This window comes from Ovis canadensis, chromosome 2 (genome assembly GCF_042477335.2).
Source record: "Ovis canadensis isolate MfBH-ARS-UI-01 breed Bighorn chromosome 2, ARS-UI_OviCan_v2, whole genome shotgun sequence".
NCBI lineage: Eukaryota > Metazoa > Chordata > Mammalia > Artiodactyla > Bovidae > Ovis > Ovis canadensis.
Genome location: NC_091246.1, coordinates 59,382,107 through 59,405,066, shown reverse-complemented (window position 1 = coordinate 59,405,066; position 22,960 = coordinate 59,382,107). Strand labels below are relative to the sequence as shown.

At 40.8% G+C, this 22,960-nt stretch overlaps 2 protein-coding genes across 2 annotated transcripts in view; one reads left to right on the top strand and one right to left on the bottom strand.

Annotated features, from left to right (window-relative positions):
* Positions 1 to 22,960, bottom strand: part of GNAQ (G protein subunit alpha q) — a 321,612-nt gene that overhangs the window by 239,745 nt on the left and 58,907 nt on the right. The gene's annotated exons all lie outside the window — the stretch shown is intronic.
* LOC138433511 (large ribosomal subunit protein uL1) lies at positions 6,733 to 11,345 on the top strand. The gene has a single exon (XM_069576301.1). The coding sequence runs from the start codon at positions 9,319 to 9,321 to the stop codon at positions 9,970 to 9,972; it is 654 nt and encodes a 217-aa protein (XP_069432402.1). The 5' UTR covers positions 6,733 to 9,318; the 3' UTR covers positions 9,973 to 11,345.

Genomic DNA, 22,960 nt, shown 5'->3' with positions numbered 1-22,960 from the left:
TAAAAGTAAAGCTTTAGAAATATTTAACAGTGAGAGAATACATTCATTATCTATTAGTGGAGAAGGTAGGCAGTATGAACACGTGATACCTGTTCAAAGTCTACCGAAGCATATGAAACAGACACGTAACAGTAACAATGCAACATCTGCTTGGAGGCAACACCAGTGGTGTTTGCTACTTATTTTGTATTTTCTAAATTCGGTAGACTATTTTTACAATCAGAATCTAATAATAAAGCATATTTTAGAACTATTCTAAAAGGGCTCACAAATTTTCAGTCGTACAAGGTAATCTGGCTCCATTTGCCTTCTTTCTAAGGTAATTCAGAAGCCAAAGAGGTGAACAATAGAGGCTGTTTTGTAAAGCTTAGTATAAGATGCAGGTTATCACCAGGCATCTATGCACCATCAAGCTGCCTCTCCCCATCCACCTCTCTTTAGACCAGACACCAAACCACTCATCTACCCTCTCCCCATTACACTTAACCACTGGTCAAACCACACATTCTCTGCGGCCCCTCTAGTTGGGCCTGTGGAGAAGATGTTTGGGGCAAGCGGAGCCTCATGGGGCCCTCGTGTCAACTGCCATCTCTCCTGCAAGGTATTGCTCCAACCTCGGCCAGTCACTGTAATGCAAGAACACACTGGGGTCCCCGTATTGGCACAGAGTGGGATTAACCAGATGAAGTGCACTCAAAGAATCAACGGACATAATGTGACACATTGCCTCTCTATAGCAGCTGTGATCCCATAATTACCTCCTCATGACTGGAGCGGCAAGAACATCTGAATAATTCAGGTACTCAATGTCTAAATACTCCAAGATGCACGGGGGGGAGGGGGGGGACATAAGTTCAAAGACGCTGCAGGAAAAGAGAGCTATTCAGCTCGGGAGGATGTTTGACCCCAGAACACGGAGGGTCTTGGCTCACCACAGACAACAACTCAGCCAACTATCTGGGAAGGAGAGGTCTACCTGTCAGCTTTCCAGGTCCTTCTGAGTCTATCTTCAGAGTGAGACTTCCTTCTTTGTAGGAAGTGGTGTAAATTCTCAGAAGATCAGGCACACCCATGCTCAAATCTAAGTACAAAAACATACTGCAAAGCCAAATACAAATGGTTCCTCCACTGTTAATTGGAAGCCATCCATCAGATAAGGTTGATTTTCTTCTACGTGTTTAATATGGCACCTTCACAAGAGATAAGAACACTTAATGAAAATCTACTTGCCAACTTTAAAAAGTTAGCACTCAAAACACATATGAAGTGACTGTAAAGCTGCTTTACACAAAAAGTAGGAAAGTAAGGAGTAAACAGAACACAGATTTTCTTAAATCCACACTGCTTTGTTACCACTCTACCAAATGTACTGCCTAAGGTCACATTCGTCTGGGTTATGATCACATACAAAACACAGGCCAGAATTGCTCTCCCTATTTTATTCATGTGGCTTTTCAAGAAAATGTAAGATGATATGTATGTTTATTAAGAAGATAGAAAAAGTTTTTCTACTTTGTAAAGTGCTTAATTACGTAGGTTAAAGGTAAGCTGCATACTCAAATGAAAAATAGATCCTCTTAGGAAAAAAATATGGTTGTCCTAATTATACACGGATGATCTAATTAAACTGTCACTCACAATTCATTACAGCTATTAATAAAGTGTACATGAGAAAATGGTTATTACAGTTAAATTGACAGGAGTGTTAAACCCTCTTAAACATAAAGACAGCTAAGAACTGGTGAAATTTCATTAGAAGTACATGAATGTTAGACCTCCTTAGAGATCTTTAAAGGCCTCTTCTAAAGACCCTAGACCTGCCTCCTCGTTTATAAACGAGGAAATTGAGGTCTACTGAAGTTAAGTGAATTGTATAAGTTCACATCCACTAACTAACTTTCCCACCACTTACATGCTTGCCACATTTCCTGAACTGCATGTATTTCTTGATTCTAAACAGATAACGCTAACATGCCCTGCTGCTGTCAGAGCCAAGGAGGGTAAGGATTCCCAGAGCAGTTCACAGAGCAAACTATTAGAAGGAAAGTTAACTGATGCAGAGGAGAGAGGACCAAATGCTGAGGTGGTAACATCACCAAGTACAGGAGAACCACCACGCTGTTAGCTGATGGTACATCAAGGCAGAAGCAGCAGAAACTAAAGAAAACAGAAAGTCCTTATGAAATCTGCTGTGTCTAGACAGAAAGAGTTCCTATGAATTTCAAGGTGAATAAAATATCCCTATTACTACTCTGCCTACTGACAGAAGAAAGTTTTTCACTTAAAACAAGATAGTACGACACTATCGACCGCAACAGCAGAATCACCACTATGTCCATAGGGATTTAAAGAATAAGCAGAACACTCTTCTTTTCCAGCTTGAGGAATCTCGTGTTTTCTTCTTCTTAAGATTCCACATTTTAAAGAATGCTCCAAACTACCTAGGCAAAGGAAACCCCAAAGGTAGGTCATGCTGCAGCGATAGTAAGCGCCTGAACCCCAGCCCTTGCATACAAACCCTGGGCATATGAACCCACACACTCTACCACTGGAAACCTAGTTTCTCAAAATGACTCAGAATCAAACAATAGCAACAAAAACAAAACGTGTAACTGTATTCACTTTAAACATAGTAGTATGTTTATGATGACTTTCAAAGTACCTGCTGCTGAACAGACTGCTGGCCCCACATTGGGAAGCGCACTGACTAAAGCCCAAGTTCACAGATCCAGACACCATGATTAGCTATGTGGCCTTAGGGCAAGTTACCTAATCTCTGCTGTGACTTTTCCTCATCTGCAAAATGAAGATAACGAAGCTTATCTCACCAAAGGGAATTCTGCAGATGAAATTCATGTAAAGCTCTTCCTAGACTGGCTGCCACAGAGTAATATTCCATAGCCATATTATAGTTAATAAAGCCTACAACCATTCACTGTGCAGCCTCATCTCCCATCTCTGCCCACACATTGGCCATGCTCCAGGCCACACGCAACTCCTCTCAACCCGCAACAGGCGATGCTCTTCAGACCCCTCTTCCCTTTGTTCCATATGCCCTTCTCTGTCTGGCAAAAATCTCCCTCATTCTTGTTCTTGAAGTTGGCCAACACCTCCGAGGCAGGTTAGCTGCTCATTATGTGATTACATTTGGATTATAATTACTCATGTAACAAGAAAAAAGTTTCTTTACTAGAATGAGGCAAGGGAGGGGGAAAAGGAGCACAGGAAGGTTACTGTGGCAAGGGGCCAGGCTACACTTCCCAGAGAGAAGAGGCTTTAAAAAGGGTCTGTCTCAACAGGAAAGCAGAAATGAAAAAATGCAAAAAGCCACACATGAGATATGACTGCCCTGTTATTAAATCTCACAAAAAGCAGGCACAGATTTTATTTTCTGGGGCTTCAAAATCACTGCAGACAGTGGTTGCAGTCATGAAATTAAAAGACACTTACTCCTTGGGAGAAAAGCCATGACAAACCTAGGCAGTGTATTAAAAAGCAGAGACATCACTTAGCAGACAAAGGTCTACGGTCTTCCCAGTAGTCATGTATGGATGGGAGAGTTGGACCATAAAAAAGACTGAGTGCCGAAGAACTGATGCTTTCAAACTGTGGTGCTAGAGAAGACTCTTGGGAGTCCCTTGGACTGCAAGGAGACCAAACTAGTCAATCCGAAAGGAAATCATCCCTGAATACTCATTGGAAGGACTAAGCTGAAGCTCCAATACTATGGCCACCTAACGCAAAGAGCCGACTCATTGGAAAAGACCTTGACGCTGGGAAAGACTGAAGGCAAAAGAAGCGAGCAGCAGAGGATGAAATTGTTTGATAGCATCACTGACTCAGTGAACATGAATCTGAGCCAACTCCAGGAAATAGTGGAGGACAGAGAAGACTGGGGTGCTGCAGTCCATATGGTCATAAAGAGTCAGGCACGACTTAGCGACTGAACAGCAACAACAATATGTATGTATGCATGTGAACAGAGAAAGACAAGAGGCACGAGCACTTCCCCAAGGATGTCTGGGAAAGGTTCTGAAATGCCTGAAGCACTAAATTCGCATTCAGGCTAAGTTTTAGTCAAGTGTCTAAAGAGCAGAAAGTTACCATGTACCATGAGTTATAAATGTTTATATGCCCATTTGCCAGCTTACACTGTTCCCCCACCATCAAGTTCTCATGGCTGGAGAAACGGGAACACAGAGTGGTTTGGGCAGTGATTCTCGAACTTGACTGTGCATTTCAGTCCAGTCTGAAAATATTACTGAAATGTATGTTCTGGCTCCGGGGTGCTGGGGCAGAACCCGATATTCTGCTTGTCTAACCGGCTCCCAGGTGATGCGACACCGAGGCACCACTTTAGCAGCGAGACCTCGGAGCAGACACAAAAACCAGGCTGCCTGTGTTCACAGCCTGGCTCTGCTACTTAATAGCCGTGTGACCTTGAGCACGTTAGTTAAGCTCTCTGAGTCTCTCTTTCCCTTCATCTGTACATAAGAGAAAACTTCATAAGGCAGCTATTGACGATTCATGAGTGAACACGCCCAGAAGAGTACCTGGCAGAGAAAGTACTAGATTAATGCTACCATTTTTCTTATTAACACTCATCTCTTAATATCTCCTGTACCTATCATAATAGTAGAAATTTTAAAAAGCAGAAATTAATGTTTTTGAACAAAATGCTATTTTTGAATAACACTAACATGTTTATCACCAGGCCTTCCCTGGTGGCTCAGATGGTAAAGCATCTGCCTATAATGCGGGAGACCCGGGTTCAATCCCTGGGTCAGGAAGATCTCCTGGAGAAGGAAATGGCAACCCACTCCAGTATTCTTGCCTGGAAAATCCCATGGATGGAAGAGCCTGGTAGGCTACAGTTCATGGGATCGCAAAGAGTCGGACATGACTGAGTGACTTTCTTTTTTTTTCAACATGTTTATCAGACAGCATGAACAATAAATAAAACAGTGTAGGTGTGTTTTAAAGCTCCCAGGAACTGTAGCTAGCCAGGCTCCTCTGTCCATGGAATTCTCCAGGCAAGAATACTGGAATGGGTTGCCATTCCCTTCTCTAGGGTATCTTCCTGACCCAGAGATCAAACCTGGGTCTCTTGCATTGCAGACAGTAACTACATTAAAATCCCTGGAGGACAGTACTGTAATAAAACAGTGACAATATTTAAGACTACTTATTTTAAACTGGGGGCTTCCCTGGTAAAGAATCCTCTAGCAATTCAGAAGACTTAAGGTTCAATCTCTGGATTGGAAAGATTCCTTGGAGAAGGGAACGGCTACCCACTCCAGTTTTCTTGCCTGGAGAATTCCATGGGCAGAGGAGCCTGGTAGGCTACAGTCCATGGGGTTGCAAAGAGTTGGACATGACTGAGCCACTAACACCCATGCATTTTAAACTGATAAGAAGTTGCATCCATATCCTCCATCTCTCAAGATCTTTGACTGCTTCAGTTCACCACCCCAACTCCAGGATACAAACTGTAGGTACTTGTTGGCCTTTTACCCTTTTCCCAGGTAGAGGAGGCAGGCTGAGATCTGACATGGGGCTACGGGGGAATGCGGGGGCCAGACAGGTGGGGATGAAGAGGACTGAAGGTCTACAGCGGACTGCAGCTGACGTGGGGGTGAGCCAGCAGGGCAGCCTAAGTTCCCTGGGCTAGAGCAAGCTCTAAGTGATGATCCAGGCTCCCAGGGATGCAAGAACTAGCACAGTGTCCTAACAAGAGGGCAGAGTAAAGAAGAAGGATGGCCACTGCCATGGACGGGTTATCCATGATGTTTCAGGCTCTATTTGTCCCATTCATCCATACAGTGACCCTGTGAAGTTAAGTTTTATCACTTCCAGAGAGTAGGAGGCCTCCCAGTGCTGTTTGACCCATCCTCAAAATGAATAATCCCACAGCCACTGGCCCTGGAACCTCGGGACAAAAGAGAGCAGCGGTCGGACCCCAAACCCATGGCTCTTCTAAGGCAGTTGCTCTTGACACTTTCAATCCGGGGTTCCTGTTGGAAACTGACATTTGCTTCTCTGCTCACGTGTCTTGATAAAGATGGCACACCTCTCCCATACGACTGTGGTCTCTTCAAGGTGCCCCAGGATCTCTCCAAGAGAATTTCACACATGCCTCGAAGCCTTAAATGAAATCCTCCAGATTTTAAATCAATCCCTCCACATTTACCTCTAGCAGCCACTTTCTTAGGATGAGATCACATACATGCAAACAGAAATTCTTATTATTAAAACAAAATGAGGGCACTGATGCTGAGAAGGTAAGTCACTTGCCTGAACCCACAGAAACACCATGTGCAAAGCCGGTCCCAGAACCCAGGTGTGCTAGACCCATGCACAGACACTTATGCCACCAGGCCACAGAGCAGCAGGCACACTCAGGAGCCTGGAGGTCAAGATCTGAAGAGAAGAGTCACAGAGAGTTTCACCCAGACATGGAGATGAAGCTCAAGGGTAGGACAGAAACAAGAAAGAAAGAGTGCAACGGGACCACAGGACTCACGAGAGGAGAGGAGGCAGGAGAGGGAGAGGGAGGCAGGTTGTCATGGCAGTGGCTCACTGCAGGAACCAATCAGAAATCAAGTCCCGAAACTTGACAGTGATTCAGAACAGGTGAGTTTCCCAGCAGAAAACTCGGGGAGTAAGTCAAGAGCCCGAGATCAGGATGGACCATACCACAGGTCAGCAGCAATGAGCGCCTCTGGGTTTTTTTTGTTTTTTTACTTTTTATTTTACATTGGAGTATACTTGATTAACAATATTGTGTTAGTTTGAGGTATATGACAAAGTGATTCAGTTATACGTATACATGTATCTATCCTTTTTCAAATTTCCTTCCCCAATTAGGTTGTTACAGAATGTTAAACAGAGTTCCCTGTGCTATGCAGTAGGGTCCTTGTTAGTTATCTCTTTTATATATAGCAATATATACATGTCAGTCTCAAACTTCCTAACTACCCCCTCATTCCTCCCATCCCCGCAACCCTAAATTCATTCACAGTGAGGGCCTCGAGTCTTAAAGCAGTTGGCTGGGATAAGGGGGTGAATGACAGCAGCTGGGGCAGAGCACACCAATATCTCACACCACCCCCCCAATCACATCCCTGGGAGGTGGGTTTCAGAGAGCTACAGGAGGGGACATGTACTGCTCCATCAGTAGAGAATGTGGGGGCTAATGCCAAATCCAGCAGAGCTGGGTGCGTCACTATATATCAAAAGAAAAACATTAAGAGACTTGTATGCAAATTCTCCTGTGGGCAGGAAGCTTTTCCATATTTTTTTATATCTTTATTCATATTCAAACTGAGAGGAAACTATGGCTTGGTTCAGAATCCTCTTCTCCAATTCCCTGGAATCTCATTTTGGTATTGAACCCAAGGGAGGAACTACCCTCATAAGATTCCTCATTCATGTGGCCAAGTCTTACCCCATCTGGTGTAAAACAACCCCTCTCCCCACCACTGTTTCTTCCGGTACTTTATTTCTTACAGATGCACCTCCTTATTTATCCTGACTCTTCCCTTACTAAAAACCTCATCATATCTGGTTTAAACTACTTACTGTAATGCTGTCACCAGATTCCCTTCCTGAAATGATGCTCCTCTGGAGGCTTATTATAAACAATCCTATTAAGCTTCCGTCCATGTGTTGGTCAGCTCTAAAATCATCACCAAATGCTCAGTTCCCTACAAAGGAAATTTTCCACTTCAGGGAACAACATCATTCCCGGTCTACAGTAGGTTAAGCTTGCTCACTTCTTCTCTGTGCTGACTCTTTCTTGATTTGTTTCTGTACCTCCACTCTAAATGGTTTTCACTATATGATTCAAGAAATCGCATTATAACATATTTAAATTCCATCTCAGAATCCACACCAGCAGCCATTTGCTCCAGTAAGTTTTCCCGTGAGGCCCACAACTACACTTCCAGGCTCATCCCTGCACCCTAATTGTGCATCCACTCCAAACCTCTGTTATTCTAACATCTGCCTTCTTGTGTATTAAAAACCAAAAACTTTTGACAGATAAAGAAGAAAATATTTAGAACTGGTTACCCACCCTCTAGGGAGGGACTAGGAAAAGGGAAGGCAGTTTTCCCCCTCATTTTATACATCTCTGTGCTATCTGAAATTTCTTAATAAATACTTATTATGAAAGAACCAGTTGAGTGAATATATATATATATATAATGCAGAACTGATTCACTTTGCTGCATACTTGAAACAGAACGTTGTAAATCTAGCATATTTCAATCAAAAAAAAATTTTTTTTAAAGAACCAGTTAACTAGCATAGAAAAATATATGTACAGGGATAGTCACTGCCCTGTCACTATGTCTGGAAAAAAAGTAAGGGTAGATAATAACAGGTAAAAACTAGGAACACCTGAGTCCGTCAGTAAACAGGGGGTCAGTGCAATAAGTCCGATTACATCTATAAAAGACTGCACCGTGCTTAGTCTCTCAGTCGTGTCTGACAATTTGTGACCCCATTGACTGTAGCCTGCCAGGCTCCTCTGTCCATGGGGATTCTCCAAGGCAAGAATACTGGAGTGGGCCATGCCCCCCTCCAGGGGATCTTCCCAACCTAGGGATCGAACCCAGGTCTCCCACACTGCAGGCAGATTCTTTACCATCAAAAGACAATACTGGGCAGCTCCTAAAAATACTAGTTGTCATTGAAAACAACTATAATGTATTAAAAACAGGTTATGAAACAACACATATCTTATGTTTAAAATCTCCATCTTTAATAAGATGGAAAGCATCGTGAAGGCAAGATTTACATTCTCTACCTACCTTTAGCCCAGTGTGCTTTAAGATGCATCGATAAAAAATGAATGCTGAACATTGTCAACTTTTACCAGAATGATCTTCATTCACATATTTTAATCAGTCAACCACTGCTAAATAATGCATGTGGACTCATCTTTCACAATTACCTTCACAGTCGGTTTACAGATTACGCAAGACAAACAAAGTCTCTCAGCTTTACAGTTTTATTTATCTCAAATGTTTTCTTCTAGATGGGCAACTTCTTTGTATAAAGCCCAATCTTTTCTCAGTCTATGGTTGGAATGAGCCCTCACTTGGATACTAGACAGGAAAAGAGTTCCTTAAAGGAGCAAAGGCTACAAAGATGAACTCCAAGGTCCTTTCCACTCTCAAACTTAAGACTCTCCATACTCAATTAGTAGGAAAGACCATTAAGGGATCAGCTTGATGAGTCACCAAATCCAAGAGTTCTGAATGATCTCAAAGAAAGTTTAGCTCTTTTCCGGTTATCGCGGCGTAGGGAACTATGAGCAGCAAAGTCTCCCGCGACACCCTCTACGAGGCGGTGCGGGAAGTCCTGCACGGGAACCAGCGCAAGCGCAGAAAGTTTTTGGAGACGGTGGAGCTTCAGATCAGCCTGAAGAACTATGACCCTCAAAAGGACAAACGTTTCTCGGGCACCGTCAGGCTTAAGTCCACTCCCCGCCCCAAGTTCTCCGTGTGTGTCTTGGGGGACCAGCAGCATTGTGATGAGGCCAAGGCTGTGGATATCCCCCACATGGACATCGAGGCACTGAAAAAACTCAACAAGAATAAGAAACTGGTCAAGAAGCTGGCCAAGAAATATGATGCCTTTTTGGCTTCAGAGTCTCTGATCAAGCAGATCCCCCGAATCCTGGGCCCAGGCCTGAACAAGGCTGGCAAGTTCCCTTCCTTGCTGACCCACAATGAGAACATGGTGGCCAAAGTTGATGAAGTGAAGTCCACGATCAAGTTCCAGATGAAGAAGGTGCTGTGTCTGGCAGTGGCTGTTGGCCACGTGAAGATGACAGATGATGAGCTTGTGTACAACATCCACTTAGCTGTCAACTTCCTGGTATCATTGCTCAAGAAAAATTGGCAGAACGTCAGGGCCTTGTACATTAAGAGCACCATGGGCAAGCCCCAGCGTCTGTACTAAGGCACAGCTTAATAAACCATACTAAACCATAAAAAAAAAAAGAAAGTTTACATTTCTGAATTTAATATCTGTATTTTGTATTTCTCCATCCCACTCAATAAAGTGAAAAAATATGCCAAAACTAGGCTGATTCAAAATAGGAAATATAATCACTTTTATATTGAAGAGGTAGTTTTTGTGTGACAGTTGTTCTAAAAGTAACATTAGGGTAGAACATGAGCAAGCAGTTCTACAAAACTGGAAAATAAAGAAAGCTCTCAAACTGAACTTTTCTTCCATGTGCCAAACCCAACATAAAAATGAAAACAACACAGAGGATATTTGTTTTATAAGAAATTCTCTTTTCTATCTCTTAATTTTTAGTTCAGAGAAGGCAATGGCACCCCACTCCAGTACTCTTGACTGGCAAATCCCATGGATGGAGGAGCCTGGTAGGCTGCAGTCCATGGGGTCACTAGGAGTCGGGCACGACTGAGCGACTTCACTTTCACTTTTCACTTTCATGCATTGGAGAAGGAAATGGCAACCCACTCCAGTGTTCTTGCCTGGAGAATCCCAGGGATGGGGGAGCCTGGTGGGCTGCCGTCTCTGGGGTCGCAGAGAGCTGGACACAACTGAAGCGACTTAGCAGCAGCAGCAGCAACTTTTAGTTATTCTATCACAAAAATAGAGTGATAGAACACAAACAATAGGAAAGAAAAAATACTACTATAACACACTGTGCCTTTATCTCAAAGGACTCTTAAGTTAATCATATATTTTTTAAAAGATTAACTTAAAACAGGAAAAGAAAAATAAGACTGCAGGAAAATTCGGTTTTAGCTTTTATAAAGTTATTCTTTAAGTTGTTTACCAAATTTCAACACAAAAATGCCCATTATACATTTAATTTATAAAATGTTTTCCAAACTCAGCTTACCATGCTAAATCAGAAATACATCACTTGGCCACTAAACTCAACATTTGTTTCATTCCATCTAATGCTTAATAATTCATAGGTAAATGCCTAAGAATTGTTCATTAATAAATAATGAACAAAAACAAAATATCGGATGTCATGCTGGTGATTCAAACCGAAAGACAAGGTTGAGACTGGGAAAACATGAAGAATACTTCCCACAGAGAGAACAGAGGAATATAAAATGCATCTTTAAAAAGAACCCTATCAAAATGAGCAGTTCTCTATAATTCACTACTCAGAGGTTTTAATAAACATAAAAAAATTTTTTTAACTTAGACATGGACAAAATCACATTCTCCAATAACAGCTGCACGTACCATGTTGCGTGGTCCAGTCCATTATCTCCAATACTAGAAAGAAATCATGCGAACAATGTGGAAGTGAGGTCAGAGAAGGCAGAGTGCTCCTAATGCTGCTCGTGGAGTTACCCCTCCACGCTAAGTGTGTTCCCAGTGGGGCCCGTCCCTGGAGGTGTGGGGTCAGGTATATTTTGGCAAGGACCTGAAATGCTTCTGATGTGCATCAAAGTGCAAGATCCCCTGGGCATTCCCTGCTGTCTCTCAACAAAATCATTTTTGGGTGTTTATTGTGGTTCCCGTGTTTATGATATAAAAAATAATTTGTATGCTGTAAAAATAGTTCAGTGTTTTTAAGGTAATAACCAAAAGCTGGTGTCCATTAGACTAAAAAACTGCATGAAGGAGAGGTGCAGTCTCCCCTTGGCCCTTTCCCAGAACAAAACCTAAAGGAGGCTGGCCTGGCAGTGGTGTGCCATTTGAAAGGGGTGAGAATCAGAAACTGCTTCAGGGGCCTGTCTCCCAACTGGCTCTACCCTGCAGTGAATCTCTGTGCTCTAAATCCAGTGGCAAGCCTTCTTTTCCTTTTTTAACAAAAATAAAATATTTGAGCAGATAGTTCATGTGTGACTGCTTTGTTAAGTAAAATAATCCTCTTTTGGTGTTTAATCTGCCTATGTTTGAACAGATAATAACTGTCGTGCCTCAAAACTAAGGAAGTAAATCGAATACAGCTGGCTGGCAATGAGACAGAACCAAACAACAATTACAATGAACTCTTGCACCAGTGACCTCGTTTAATACCTGCTGTGGTGCGGCCTGCCCTGAAAACCAAACTCGGCCCTTGGGATTTCTCCTTCCTCAACACAAACTCACTGTTAAAGAACTGATTAAACTGTTATCTCTCAACATCACAATACTTAAGTCTCTATTCTCATCAAACTCCAGAGTCTGGCCACAAATATTTTGTATCCCACTTAACTGAATGGCAGAAAACATGCTTTGTCCCAGAAAAAAAAATTTAAGAGAAACTACATAATGAAAGCTGTTTCCTCATCACCTGAGTTTTTCACACGATCTTGGAAAGTCCAGTTTCATGCTTTGGTTGCATCTGATACTGACAAATGGTCATATCATCATGGAGACTGAATCCCCCTGGGTTGCAATGAAGAGGCACTAAAACTAGATTTGCATCCTCTCTAGAATATTCTGTCTTCTTCGCAATTCACCCACCATACACCAAGTGGTTTTAGAGAATTCCAGTTAATACGAAGTCATATTCCTTCATTAAATCGGTGTCAAAGCAAAGTGTGTCGAATGCATCATCAACCTGGTCACGGTGCCGCCATAGTGGGTCTTAAGGAACAGAACTGAGAGTACTTGAATTTTCAGACTGGTGTTTCAGAAGCACCCTCAAGGTTGATAAAAGAGGTGAATGATAGCAAGAATTGGTCTCAGGGACACCGTTGACTGTACCAGCTGGGTGACTTTCCACTGTGTCTCAAAATTTCCTGGATGGTTTACCATCAAATCCTAATTAACTCAGATCAGCATTCAAGGCTTATCATATTTCAAAGAACATTCGAGCTAAAGAGATACAAAATTAGGATCCCAGTATTGCAAAGGGCCTTCAAGAGCCTCCACCTCGAACCCTCATTTATTGCAGATCTATAAACTGAGGCACAGAACTATGAAAAGCTCAGACGAAATTCAGATCAGGCTAACGACAAAACCAGTTTCTAGCAACAAGGTCTCTTGACTTTTGCTACAGTGCTATTCAGCTGACAAAATGTCCTCAGTCATTCCTGTGTTAACCACCAATACAATAACAAAGCCCTTCTAAGGAAGGCAATGGAGGCATCCAGATAAAATGCTATATTAGCACTCTGGATAACATGCTCAATGTTCATTAAATTGGATCCTGACCATTACAAGACTTCTGTTAAACCAGGTCTCTCTTGCATAACCACAGAATAATAAAGCTAGCCAGAAAACAAGCCTGAAATAGTTTAAGAAGATGCAGGTATGATACCTGTATCAATTTTGAAAATGTTCAAAATCTACAGTAATTACTCCAGGATGCATACAGGTCAGGGGGAGGGACACTCTCTAGAATCTTTACTTATTATTGAAGTCATCAAAGAAAGGTATTTGTTACATTTTGTTTCTCCATATGCAAAGCAATTTATATAATAATACGTAACAGTAAGTTCTATTAAGCAAAGTTGGCAAACCAAGATGTTTGCTCAATAATTCTCAAAAAGCTTAAATCAATTTGTTAAAAGTTTGACTAGTATAAACATGAAAAAATTAAAGCAGGTATTTAATCTGCCTACTTCAATTCACTTAGAGGATTAATTTTATGGATTAATCCTAACTCTTTTTATAGGCATTATAGACCTTTAAAGGGTCATTAAATCTAACACTTAAGATTTACAGGACATAAAGGAAGTGCTCTCTACTAATAACTTTGCCTACAACATTCAGTAGACTTTTTTGATAGATTTGTACAAAATCACCAGCACATAAAATTGTCTGACACACTGATGACAGGTAATCATGTTTCCACTCAAAACCAAGATGTTTCCTTTCTTCCATTCTTCTTCAGTGAGTCCATGAATAAACCACATCCATGATACAGAACTTCGGGTGAAATGGTTTTGATTTCTCTTCTTCTTTACCAGAGAATCATTTTTCATTATTAAATAGTAACAACAATATGGGTGTTGAGCACTTGTTCCTTACCAGGCTTTGTTCTAACCTCCTCTACCTTTGTCAACTAATTTAACCTTTCTAACAACCTTATAAAAGGTAGAAAATATTACTGTTTTTACATTGAAACCCAGCATCAGCCCATCTTAAATGGACTGGCATGACTCACTAGACCCCATACTGAGGGAGAAATGCATAGCGTCCCCAAAACAGGGAATCTGAAGGTAACCACTAGTAAAATAACTGGTGATTTCTTATGCAAATTTAAATCCTTAACTACCTTGCTAAGGCCCTGTCATGATCCTTGAGTTTCCTTTCTCATATCCTCAGAATTTGGGAAGGGTTGAGAAAATGGTTTCCAACTCCAGAAGATCATGTTTCCCATTTAATACAGTATATTCCCTACTTTTGAAGCCATGTATCCTGAGAAGATCAATGTCTAAGGCAAACACTACAACACTTTTAGATTAACACTGCTCAATTACAGAATCACCTCTTGACATTCTAAATTCTAGTTTTCAACCTCTCCCAATCCAGGGGTGAATACAGAGCCCCACAAAAGGTGACAATTGATGACACCCTCTCATCCTGGAGAAGGAAATGGCAACCCACTCCAGTACTCTTGCCTGGAAAATCCCATGGATGGAGGAACCGGGTAAGCTACAGTCCATGGGGTCGCAAAAAGTCAGGCACGACTGAGCAACTTCATTCATTCTCATCCCTATTCTCAGCCAAAAGAAGAGAAAATATATAAACTAACCACAGTTTTGGAGGTGGAGGAGACCATACCTCAGCAATGCAACATGTATTCACTACGCTCCACATTTCATGAGGGCCCCTCCATGCCTAACGCTGGGCACCTGGAATACACCGCCTCCCTCCTCAAAGACAGCAGGTGAGGGAGTTAGAGAACACCTGACTCATACCACAGCAATTGAACGAAACAAAGAATGGTATAAAGAGTCACATAGCGCAGCATCACTTACTCTGGCTTTTGAAACAGGAAGAAGTATTTCCCAAGTGCTTGGACGGATGGGCCAAAGAAATAGTAAGGGTACAACTCACCCACAGGTATGATAAGGCCCTGACGCAGTACTCTGAATGGAGATGACAGCTGATCAAGTAACCTCATTTCAAAGGACCGTTGGAGACGGTAAGATCGAAATAAATGTTGGCAGTATAAAAATAAAATAATAAGATCCACAACAGATAAGGCCCCTATCCCTGGGGGCATGCAGCATGTCACCATTTGCACTACACTCGGGAAGGAACACAGTCACGCTTGCATGGGAAGCAGTTAATGAGAAGTGACTGCTCCAAGGGCGGTGGAGAGCATGGGGAATTTGCCTATTCTTTGCGAACTAGGTCAGATTCACAGAGACGATGGGATTTCATGAGTAACTTGAATGAAAGGAAGGTCAGGTATCTGAAGGAAGGAGGAGGTTGCAGGCATCAGGGAGCCCACCTTCTGGTGTTAGGGTGGACCCTCCATTACAGAATAAAGGAGGAATAGGTTTGCACCTGCTAAAGGGAGCAAACTGTGGGAGCCCCAGGGGCAAAGTCCAATCCAAACAGGATTTGTTTAAGCAAGCAGCTAGTGCCACCAAGACACTTCTGCTGGCCACACTGTCTGTGTGATATGTCAACTGTGTGGGTTTATACAGTGTCCTAAAAAAAAAACAAACACATATTAAATGGCAGGCACATTCTTACAAGATCAAACACCATATTATTAGTCTAAGGTTTACAATGGAAACAGAGACAGCCCTTGTATTTTCTTGGGCTACAAAAATCACTGCAGTTGGTGACTGTAGCCATGAAATTAAAAGATGCTTGCTCCTTCGAAGAAAAGCTATGGCAAACCTAGACAACATATTAAAAAGCAGAGACATTACTTAACAGACAAAGGTTCATATAGTCAAAGTTATGGTTTTTCCAATAGTCACGTATGGATGTGAGAGTTGGACCATAAAGAAGGCTAAGCACTGAAGAACTGATGCTTTTAAACTGTGGTGCTGGAGAAGACTCTTGAGAGTCCCTTGGACTGCAAGGAGATCAAACCAGTCAATCCTAAAGGAAATCAAACCTGAATATTCATTGGAAGGACTGATGCTGAAGCTCCAATACTTGGGTCACCAGATGTGAAGGGCCTACTCATTAGACAAGACCCTGATGCTGGGAAAGATAGAAGGCAGGAAGAGAAGGGAACAGAGGACGGGATGGTTGGGTGGCATCATCACCAACCCAATGGACATGAGTCTGAGCAAGTTCCAGGAGATGGAGAAAGACAGGGAAGCCTGGCATGCTGCAGTCCACTGGGTTACAAAGAGTCAGACACAAATCAGTGACTGAACAACAACAACAAATTAAATTCACACGCAAAACAAATTTTGTCTTTATAAATGAAATGTGAGCGACTTACTTGATGTTTCTAAATATCACTTTCTTCACATTTATAAAAGCAACAATAGCACAGCTATTAACTGATAAACTTGTTGGAAGGATTAAAAATACAAATAATGGTGTTCAGCTTAGCACCTGGACCATAGTAAGTTTTCAGTAAATGCTGCTAGTTATTCTTCATTGTTTTTTAAACAAGGCCTTTCGAGGCCCAGAATTTACGCTTTCCATGATCAGTCATGCGCCACGTGTCTTCTATATCCTACTGTTAATACAAAGAGAATAAAGATTATTTTTAACAGCTGATCAAGTAAAACGTATTTTTAAAGTACAACTATAGCCCTAAGCCATAAAATACACTGCTAAAAAAATTATTTTCAAATTTTGCATTATTATGGGTTACTCTGGTCTGTATTAGGCCAAAATTCTAAAACTTCCTTTGGAGGTTATGAAATTGACCAAATGTAAGAATGATTATATGCAAGACTGATTATATATTTACAGAACCAACTAAGGTTAAATTATTTGCTAAAGTTTTTAACTGGGCCAAGATGTCTGTAACTAAGTGACTCTAAGGTCAGTCATAATCTAACGTCATTAACACTGAGCCAGGTGAGGGGCATGCAGGAAGTGGGAGTGCAGGGCAACAGGAAGTAGTGGAGTCTGTGACCAAGCAGACGGCTTAGCCTGTATAAAGTCACTCAAAATGTAAAGAAGGGTGAGAGGTGAGCAGACCACCATGTACAAAATACAAAATATACCTGGAGGCTGATTTCAACCCAAAGACTAGCATACCGCACCCCCTGATAAACTCAGTTCTCTGATGATTTCCCTTTTCCCAACTCAAAGTGAAAGTAGGAGTGTTAGTAGCCCTGTGACCCCTGTAGCCCACCAGGCTTTTCTGTCCATAGGATTTCCCAGGCAAGAATGTTGGAATGGGTAGCCATTCCCTTCTCCAGGGGATTTTCCTGACCCAGGGTTTGAATTCGGGTCTCCTGCATTGCAACCAGATTATTTACCTCTGAGCCACCAGGGAAGCCCCTCAAAGGTACTCCACAAATCACATGTACTTATGAAAAGAGAAATAAAGACAAATGAAAGAAATAAGGAGAAATAAAGACTTCACTATGCATACAATATAAGCCTCAATGTCACTCTTTTTCCAAAGAGTGTTGTACAAATACCTACATCCGAATCATGCAGGGAGAGTGTCCCGCATTTTTAACAAGTTTCCCGGGTTGACTATTCACACACTGAAGAGAACCCTCTTCTCCCTATAATAATTCTTTTATTTTGTAAAATTTTTCTTTCCTATTCAAATTGTTAGTTGAGTTCTGTCACTCCAAAGTCTCTAGTTTCATTTAAATTTTCCAGCTTTCACTCTATAATATTTTCTTTTCTCATATACTATACATTGAAGAACTATTAGTTTGTAATCATCTATTTCATCTCATTTACTATATGTAATTTTTATTTTTATAGGTCTTATTACCTCTTTATATTTAGAGATAATGTGAAATGTGTAAATATTAAATGTGTGATATTGAAAACCTCCATAAAATACAAACAGACCTTTAAAAAGAGACTGCCATCACAAATCAGGATTTTATAAAAATAGTTCTTTGAATAAATCTTTACACTAATACTTGCAAATATTAATCTACCTCAAAGTATGCTTTTAAGGAAATCACAGTTTTGAATGTTTATGAAAACATTACAGCACAGCATATAATGAACATCCAGTGAGTATCCTTTCAGTTCCTTTCAGTCGCTCAGTCGCGTCCGACTCTTTGCGACCCCATGAACTGCAGTATGCCAGGCCTCCCTGCCCATCACCAACTCCCGGAGTCTACCCAAACCCATGTCCGTTGAGTCGGTGATGCCATCTAATCATCTCATCCTCTGTTGTCCCCTTGTCCTCCTGCCTTCAATCTTTCCCAGCATCGTGGTCTTTTCAAACGAGTCAGCTCTTCGCATCAGGTGGCCAAAGTATTGGAGTTTCAGCTTCAACATCAGTCCTTCCAATGAACACCCAGGGCTGATCTCCTTTACTCACTGTTTTATTCCCTCACTTATTTTTTATTTTTATAATTACTAAGAATCTTTTTTTTTTTAGTTTTAGAATCTTTAGAATTAAAGAATCTTTAATTCATTTATAATTACTTTTTCCTTTCTACTCCCCACAATATTTACACTATGATTATAAATATTCAAAGTAAAGTTTTTAAAAGTCAGGGAAATCTATGCTTTCCAAATAACTGCTGACAAATCTAATTATAATGAAATCAATTTCCTATAGTGATATTCTCTGAAACTAAGAATGTCAACATTCAGACCCAAAGAAAAAGGTGCTCCACAGTTCTGAGAATCCTGTGTGTTCAGCCTGGGCCTCTCCCTGTGGGGCTTCGGGGCCTGCAGGGGGAAGGTGAATGGGACCTGCTGTGTCGCCATCATCCTCCCACCAGCAAAGGTAAATGGATCCCTTGCCTCTCATTTAATGCCAGCTCTTTCCTTTTTACTCACACAAGGATAACCCTGAACTAAGTGTGACAACTATCATTAGTCTTCTGGGTACTGGGGCTTCCCAGGTGGGTCAATGGTAAAGAATCCGCCTGTCAATGCACGGGATGCAGGTTCGATCCCTGAGCCGGGAAGATTCCCTCATGAAGGAAATGGCTAGCAACTTTCCTGGAAAATCCCATGGACAAAGACGCCTGGCAGACGTCAATGGGGTCACAAAGTCAAACACAACGCAGCCACTGAGCATGCACGCACACTTCTGGGTATCAGAGAAGACAACGGGTGCAACTTTGGGTTTGTTTTTTATTAGAGGTAAAGAAACTATATAATTCTACTAAAAATGCTCTACTGAATCATTCTGCCCTTTCTTTTCAAATCTTTCCATTCTTTCATTTTCTCTACTCTCTTCATTTTCTTCTCTCCTAACCCCCTCAAAATCAAAGACTGGGGAAATAATTGAAATTGGTTGGTTATGATAGGAATCTCTGTTTCAAGTCCTATCTTTATTTTAATATATTTGGCTTATTCTACGAATTTTAATAGATTTGAAAAAAATTTCCAAATGGTATAAAATGTACCCTGGGTTTTATTTTTATTCAGATACAGTGAGGCCAACAGATCAGGAAGACAATGCCATTGAAAACACAGTTCGTTGCTCACAGTTCCCAAGAATGGACATCTCACACCACATGGGGCCTAAAGGGGAAGCACCAGGGTCAGGCAGGAGACAGTGAGGGAGAATACCGGCCAGAGTCCTCACTGCGGTTTTCACAGGAAGAGACAGGCCAGCAGATGGGATGGGCTAATCTGAACCATCTCCAGGGCTCTGGTGTATAGGAACTGCCCCTAGTTGTTTAACACCAAGTCCTGGGGTGATATTAGGGCAGCAGGATGACAGCTCACCTATGAGAGCTCTAGATGTGATAGTGGGTCAGTGTGGGCTCTGGACTGGTTGGTTTGCATATGAAAAGTATGCTCACAGGAAAGTCAGTTGCTATCTCTAGGAATTAGCCAGCCCTGAGAGCAGCAGTCTCTCCAGAATCAGCAAAGCCCTAGATGCAAGATGGTCAAGAATATATGGCTAACACAAAATACCATTTGTAAAAGATGTGATAACCGATTTAAATTAACACCACAGAGAATCCAAAGTATCATGTTAGCATGTTACATCAACTTTCCCTGCACTAACACAAGTTTAAAAGTTCATTTTCTGGGCTTTCCTGGTGGCTCGGTGGTAAAGAACATGCCTGCCAATGCTGAAGACACGAGTTCAATCCCTGGTCCAGGAAGGTCCCACATGCTGAGCAGCAACTAAGCCCATGCATCACAACTACTGAGCCCGTGCTCTAGAGTCCAGCCGCTCCAACTACCGAAACCTGTGGGCCCGAGGGCCCGTGCTCTGCAACAAGCGAAGCCATCGCAATGAGGAGCCCGCACTAGAGAGTAGTCCTCACTCACCACAACTAGAGAAAAGTTCATGCAGCAACGAAGAACCAGCAGCCAAAAATAAACAAACACACACATCGTTTTTGGCTTTTTTAAGAGTGATGGCTTAAAAAAAATTTCACTTTCTTTCCTTCATTTTTTTAAATGCCATTTTTTTTTTTAATGTAGGACTAATGAGTACAGAAAGCCTGGAAACTATTTTGTACAAGCAACCATTTCATAAAAGATGTATGATATCATTCTCTGTATGAGATATCTTTAATATATTTCATTTTTTGAAACACACAGTTAGGGATCCAACAAACAAAACCATAGAAAATTCTCTTCCTTAAGCACACCTAAGAGAAGTAAATAAAATACTCTTTCCTTCAAAAGTAACAGTTGGTAATATTTTTACGTACAAAATTAAACTAACAAAGATAAATGCTTTCAGAACCTGATTACAACAGAGTGTGAATGTATATTCATTATTAAAAACAATGGGAAATAACTAGAAAATCAAATAAAATATACAAAATAATTATTTTAAGATACTGAGTAATAGGCAATACAGGAATACTAATAAGATAAAACCTATGGTTGCCCTCAGATAACTTCCTGAATGCAGTTTCTACACAACATCATGTCAAGGACAGAGTTGAGAGTTCAGGTAGGCTGAGAATGCTAAAATCTGCATGATAGCATGTTGCAAAGAGAGAGATGAGTAGAAGGAAAGCTCTGGAGATGGGAAGAGGCACATTCTTGAATCTCTGACTCAAAAATGATCTAAGAATGAGTAGGGTAACATTCCATGAGGCTTGGAAAAGAAGCACTAGAAAGCATAATCCAAACAATTTCCAAAGTTCACACATGTTCACATTCCCACCAGTCAGAGAGAATAATACACGGGTCCTTGAATCATCAGAAGTTAAGTTTACATAACCACAGAATAAAGACTGCTCTAAGCTCACCCGGAAAGTGAAAGCGTTAGTCGCTCAGTTGTGTCCAACTCTTTGTGACCCTATGGACTGTAGCCTGCCAGGCTCTTCTTTCCATGGAACTCCAGGCAAGAATACTAGAGCGGTTTGCCATGCCCTCCTCCAGAGGACCTTCCTGCACCAGGGATCAAACCGAGTCTTCTGCATTGTAGGCAGATCCTTTATCATCTGAGCCACCAGGGAAGTCCAAAACTCACCCTGCCAAAGCCTAAAAGCAAGTCTAAAAACTATCAAACTGATTCCAAGTGATTTAGCTACATGACAGAATGAAGTCCACTGCTATTTAAAGGACTCCCCCAAATCCAGCAACCAACAGCATAAGATTCACAATGTCTGGCATCTAATCCAAAACTATTAGGTAAATAAAGAAACAGGAAAAGAAGATGTAGAAGTAGGAGAAAATCAATAAAATTATATTCAGAAAAGATAAGCACATTGGAATTAGCAGACAAGAATATATTTTCAAAAAGCTATACTAATTCTGTTCCACAAGCTTAAAAAGCAGAAGAAAACATAATGAAGAAAGAAAGGAATACAGAAGAAAATCCAAAGGGAACTTCCAGTGATTAAAAGCACAATATCTAAGATGAAAAACACAAAAGAAGAAAGTAATAGCAGATAATAAACCAAAAAGAAAACATAAGTAAATCTGAAGAAAAAGCGAGAGAAATCATAAAAAATGAAGCACAGAGACACAAAAACTGGAAAGAAATTAACAGACTCAGTAATGTGTGGAACAATATCAAGTTACTGATATTGTTCTAATTCTAACATACTTAGAATTTGAGTCCTAGAAGCAGAGAAGAGTGAAGTAGGGACATTAAAACAAAGTTTTTTAAAGAAACAGAAAAAAGACACATTATACATACAGACTCAATTATTCATTGCTTTCAATAAACACTTTAAATATAAAGGTAAAAATGGTTTAAAATTAAAAGGAGGGAAAAAATATACTATGCTAACACAAGTCAAAAGAAAATGATAGTAGGTACAGTAAAAATAGACAAAGCAGACTTTAAAGAAAATAATAAAATTTATTTCATAATGAGAGAAGTGTTAACTTATGGAAAAAACATATCAATCCTAAATGTTTATGTACCAAATAACAAAGCTTGAAAATATAAGAAGCATATGTCAGAACTGCAGAGAGAAATAAACAACTCTACAGTTATATTTAGTGGTTTCAATATATTTTCTCAAAAATGAATACAACAAATAGAAAAGCATGAAATAAAGAAGACTTGAACAATACTAATACCCAATTTATCTAACAGACAGTTATAGAACACTTTGCCCAGCAACAATGGAAAAAAAAAAAACACCTTTCAAGTACATACAACCATTTATTAAGATAGACCATATTCTGAGCAAGAGAAAGAAGAAAGCATTAAAAAAATGAAAAAGAAAACAGAAAATGTCAAAAGTGAAATGCCACTAAAGTAGTACTTAGAAACTAACAGCACCAAATACGTATATTTAGAAAGACAAAAAATCCACCTTTAAAAGATGAATTTTTTAAAAAGAGCAAATTAAACCCAAAGATAGACAGAAGAAAGGAAAACTAAAGATCAGAAGAGAAATGCATTAAGTAGTTCACCACTTAACAAACCAAAGAAGCATTTGAAAAAACATCCCACAACCATTCCTTATAAAAATTCTCAGCAAACTAGGAATAG

Excerpts from the sequence above, each read along its gene's own strand:
- LOC138433511 (XM_069576301.1), top strand. The coding sequence starts at position 9,319 with ATGAGCAGCAAAGTCTCCCGCGACACCCTCTACGAGGCGGTGCGGGAA.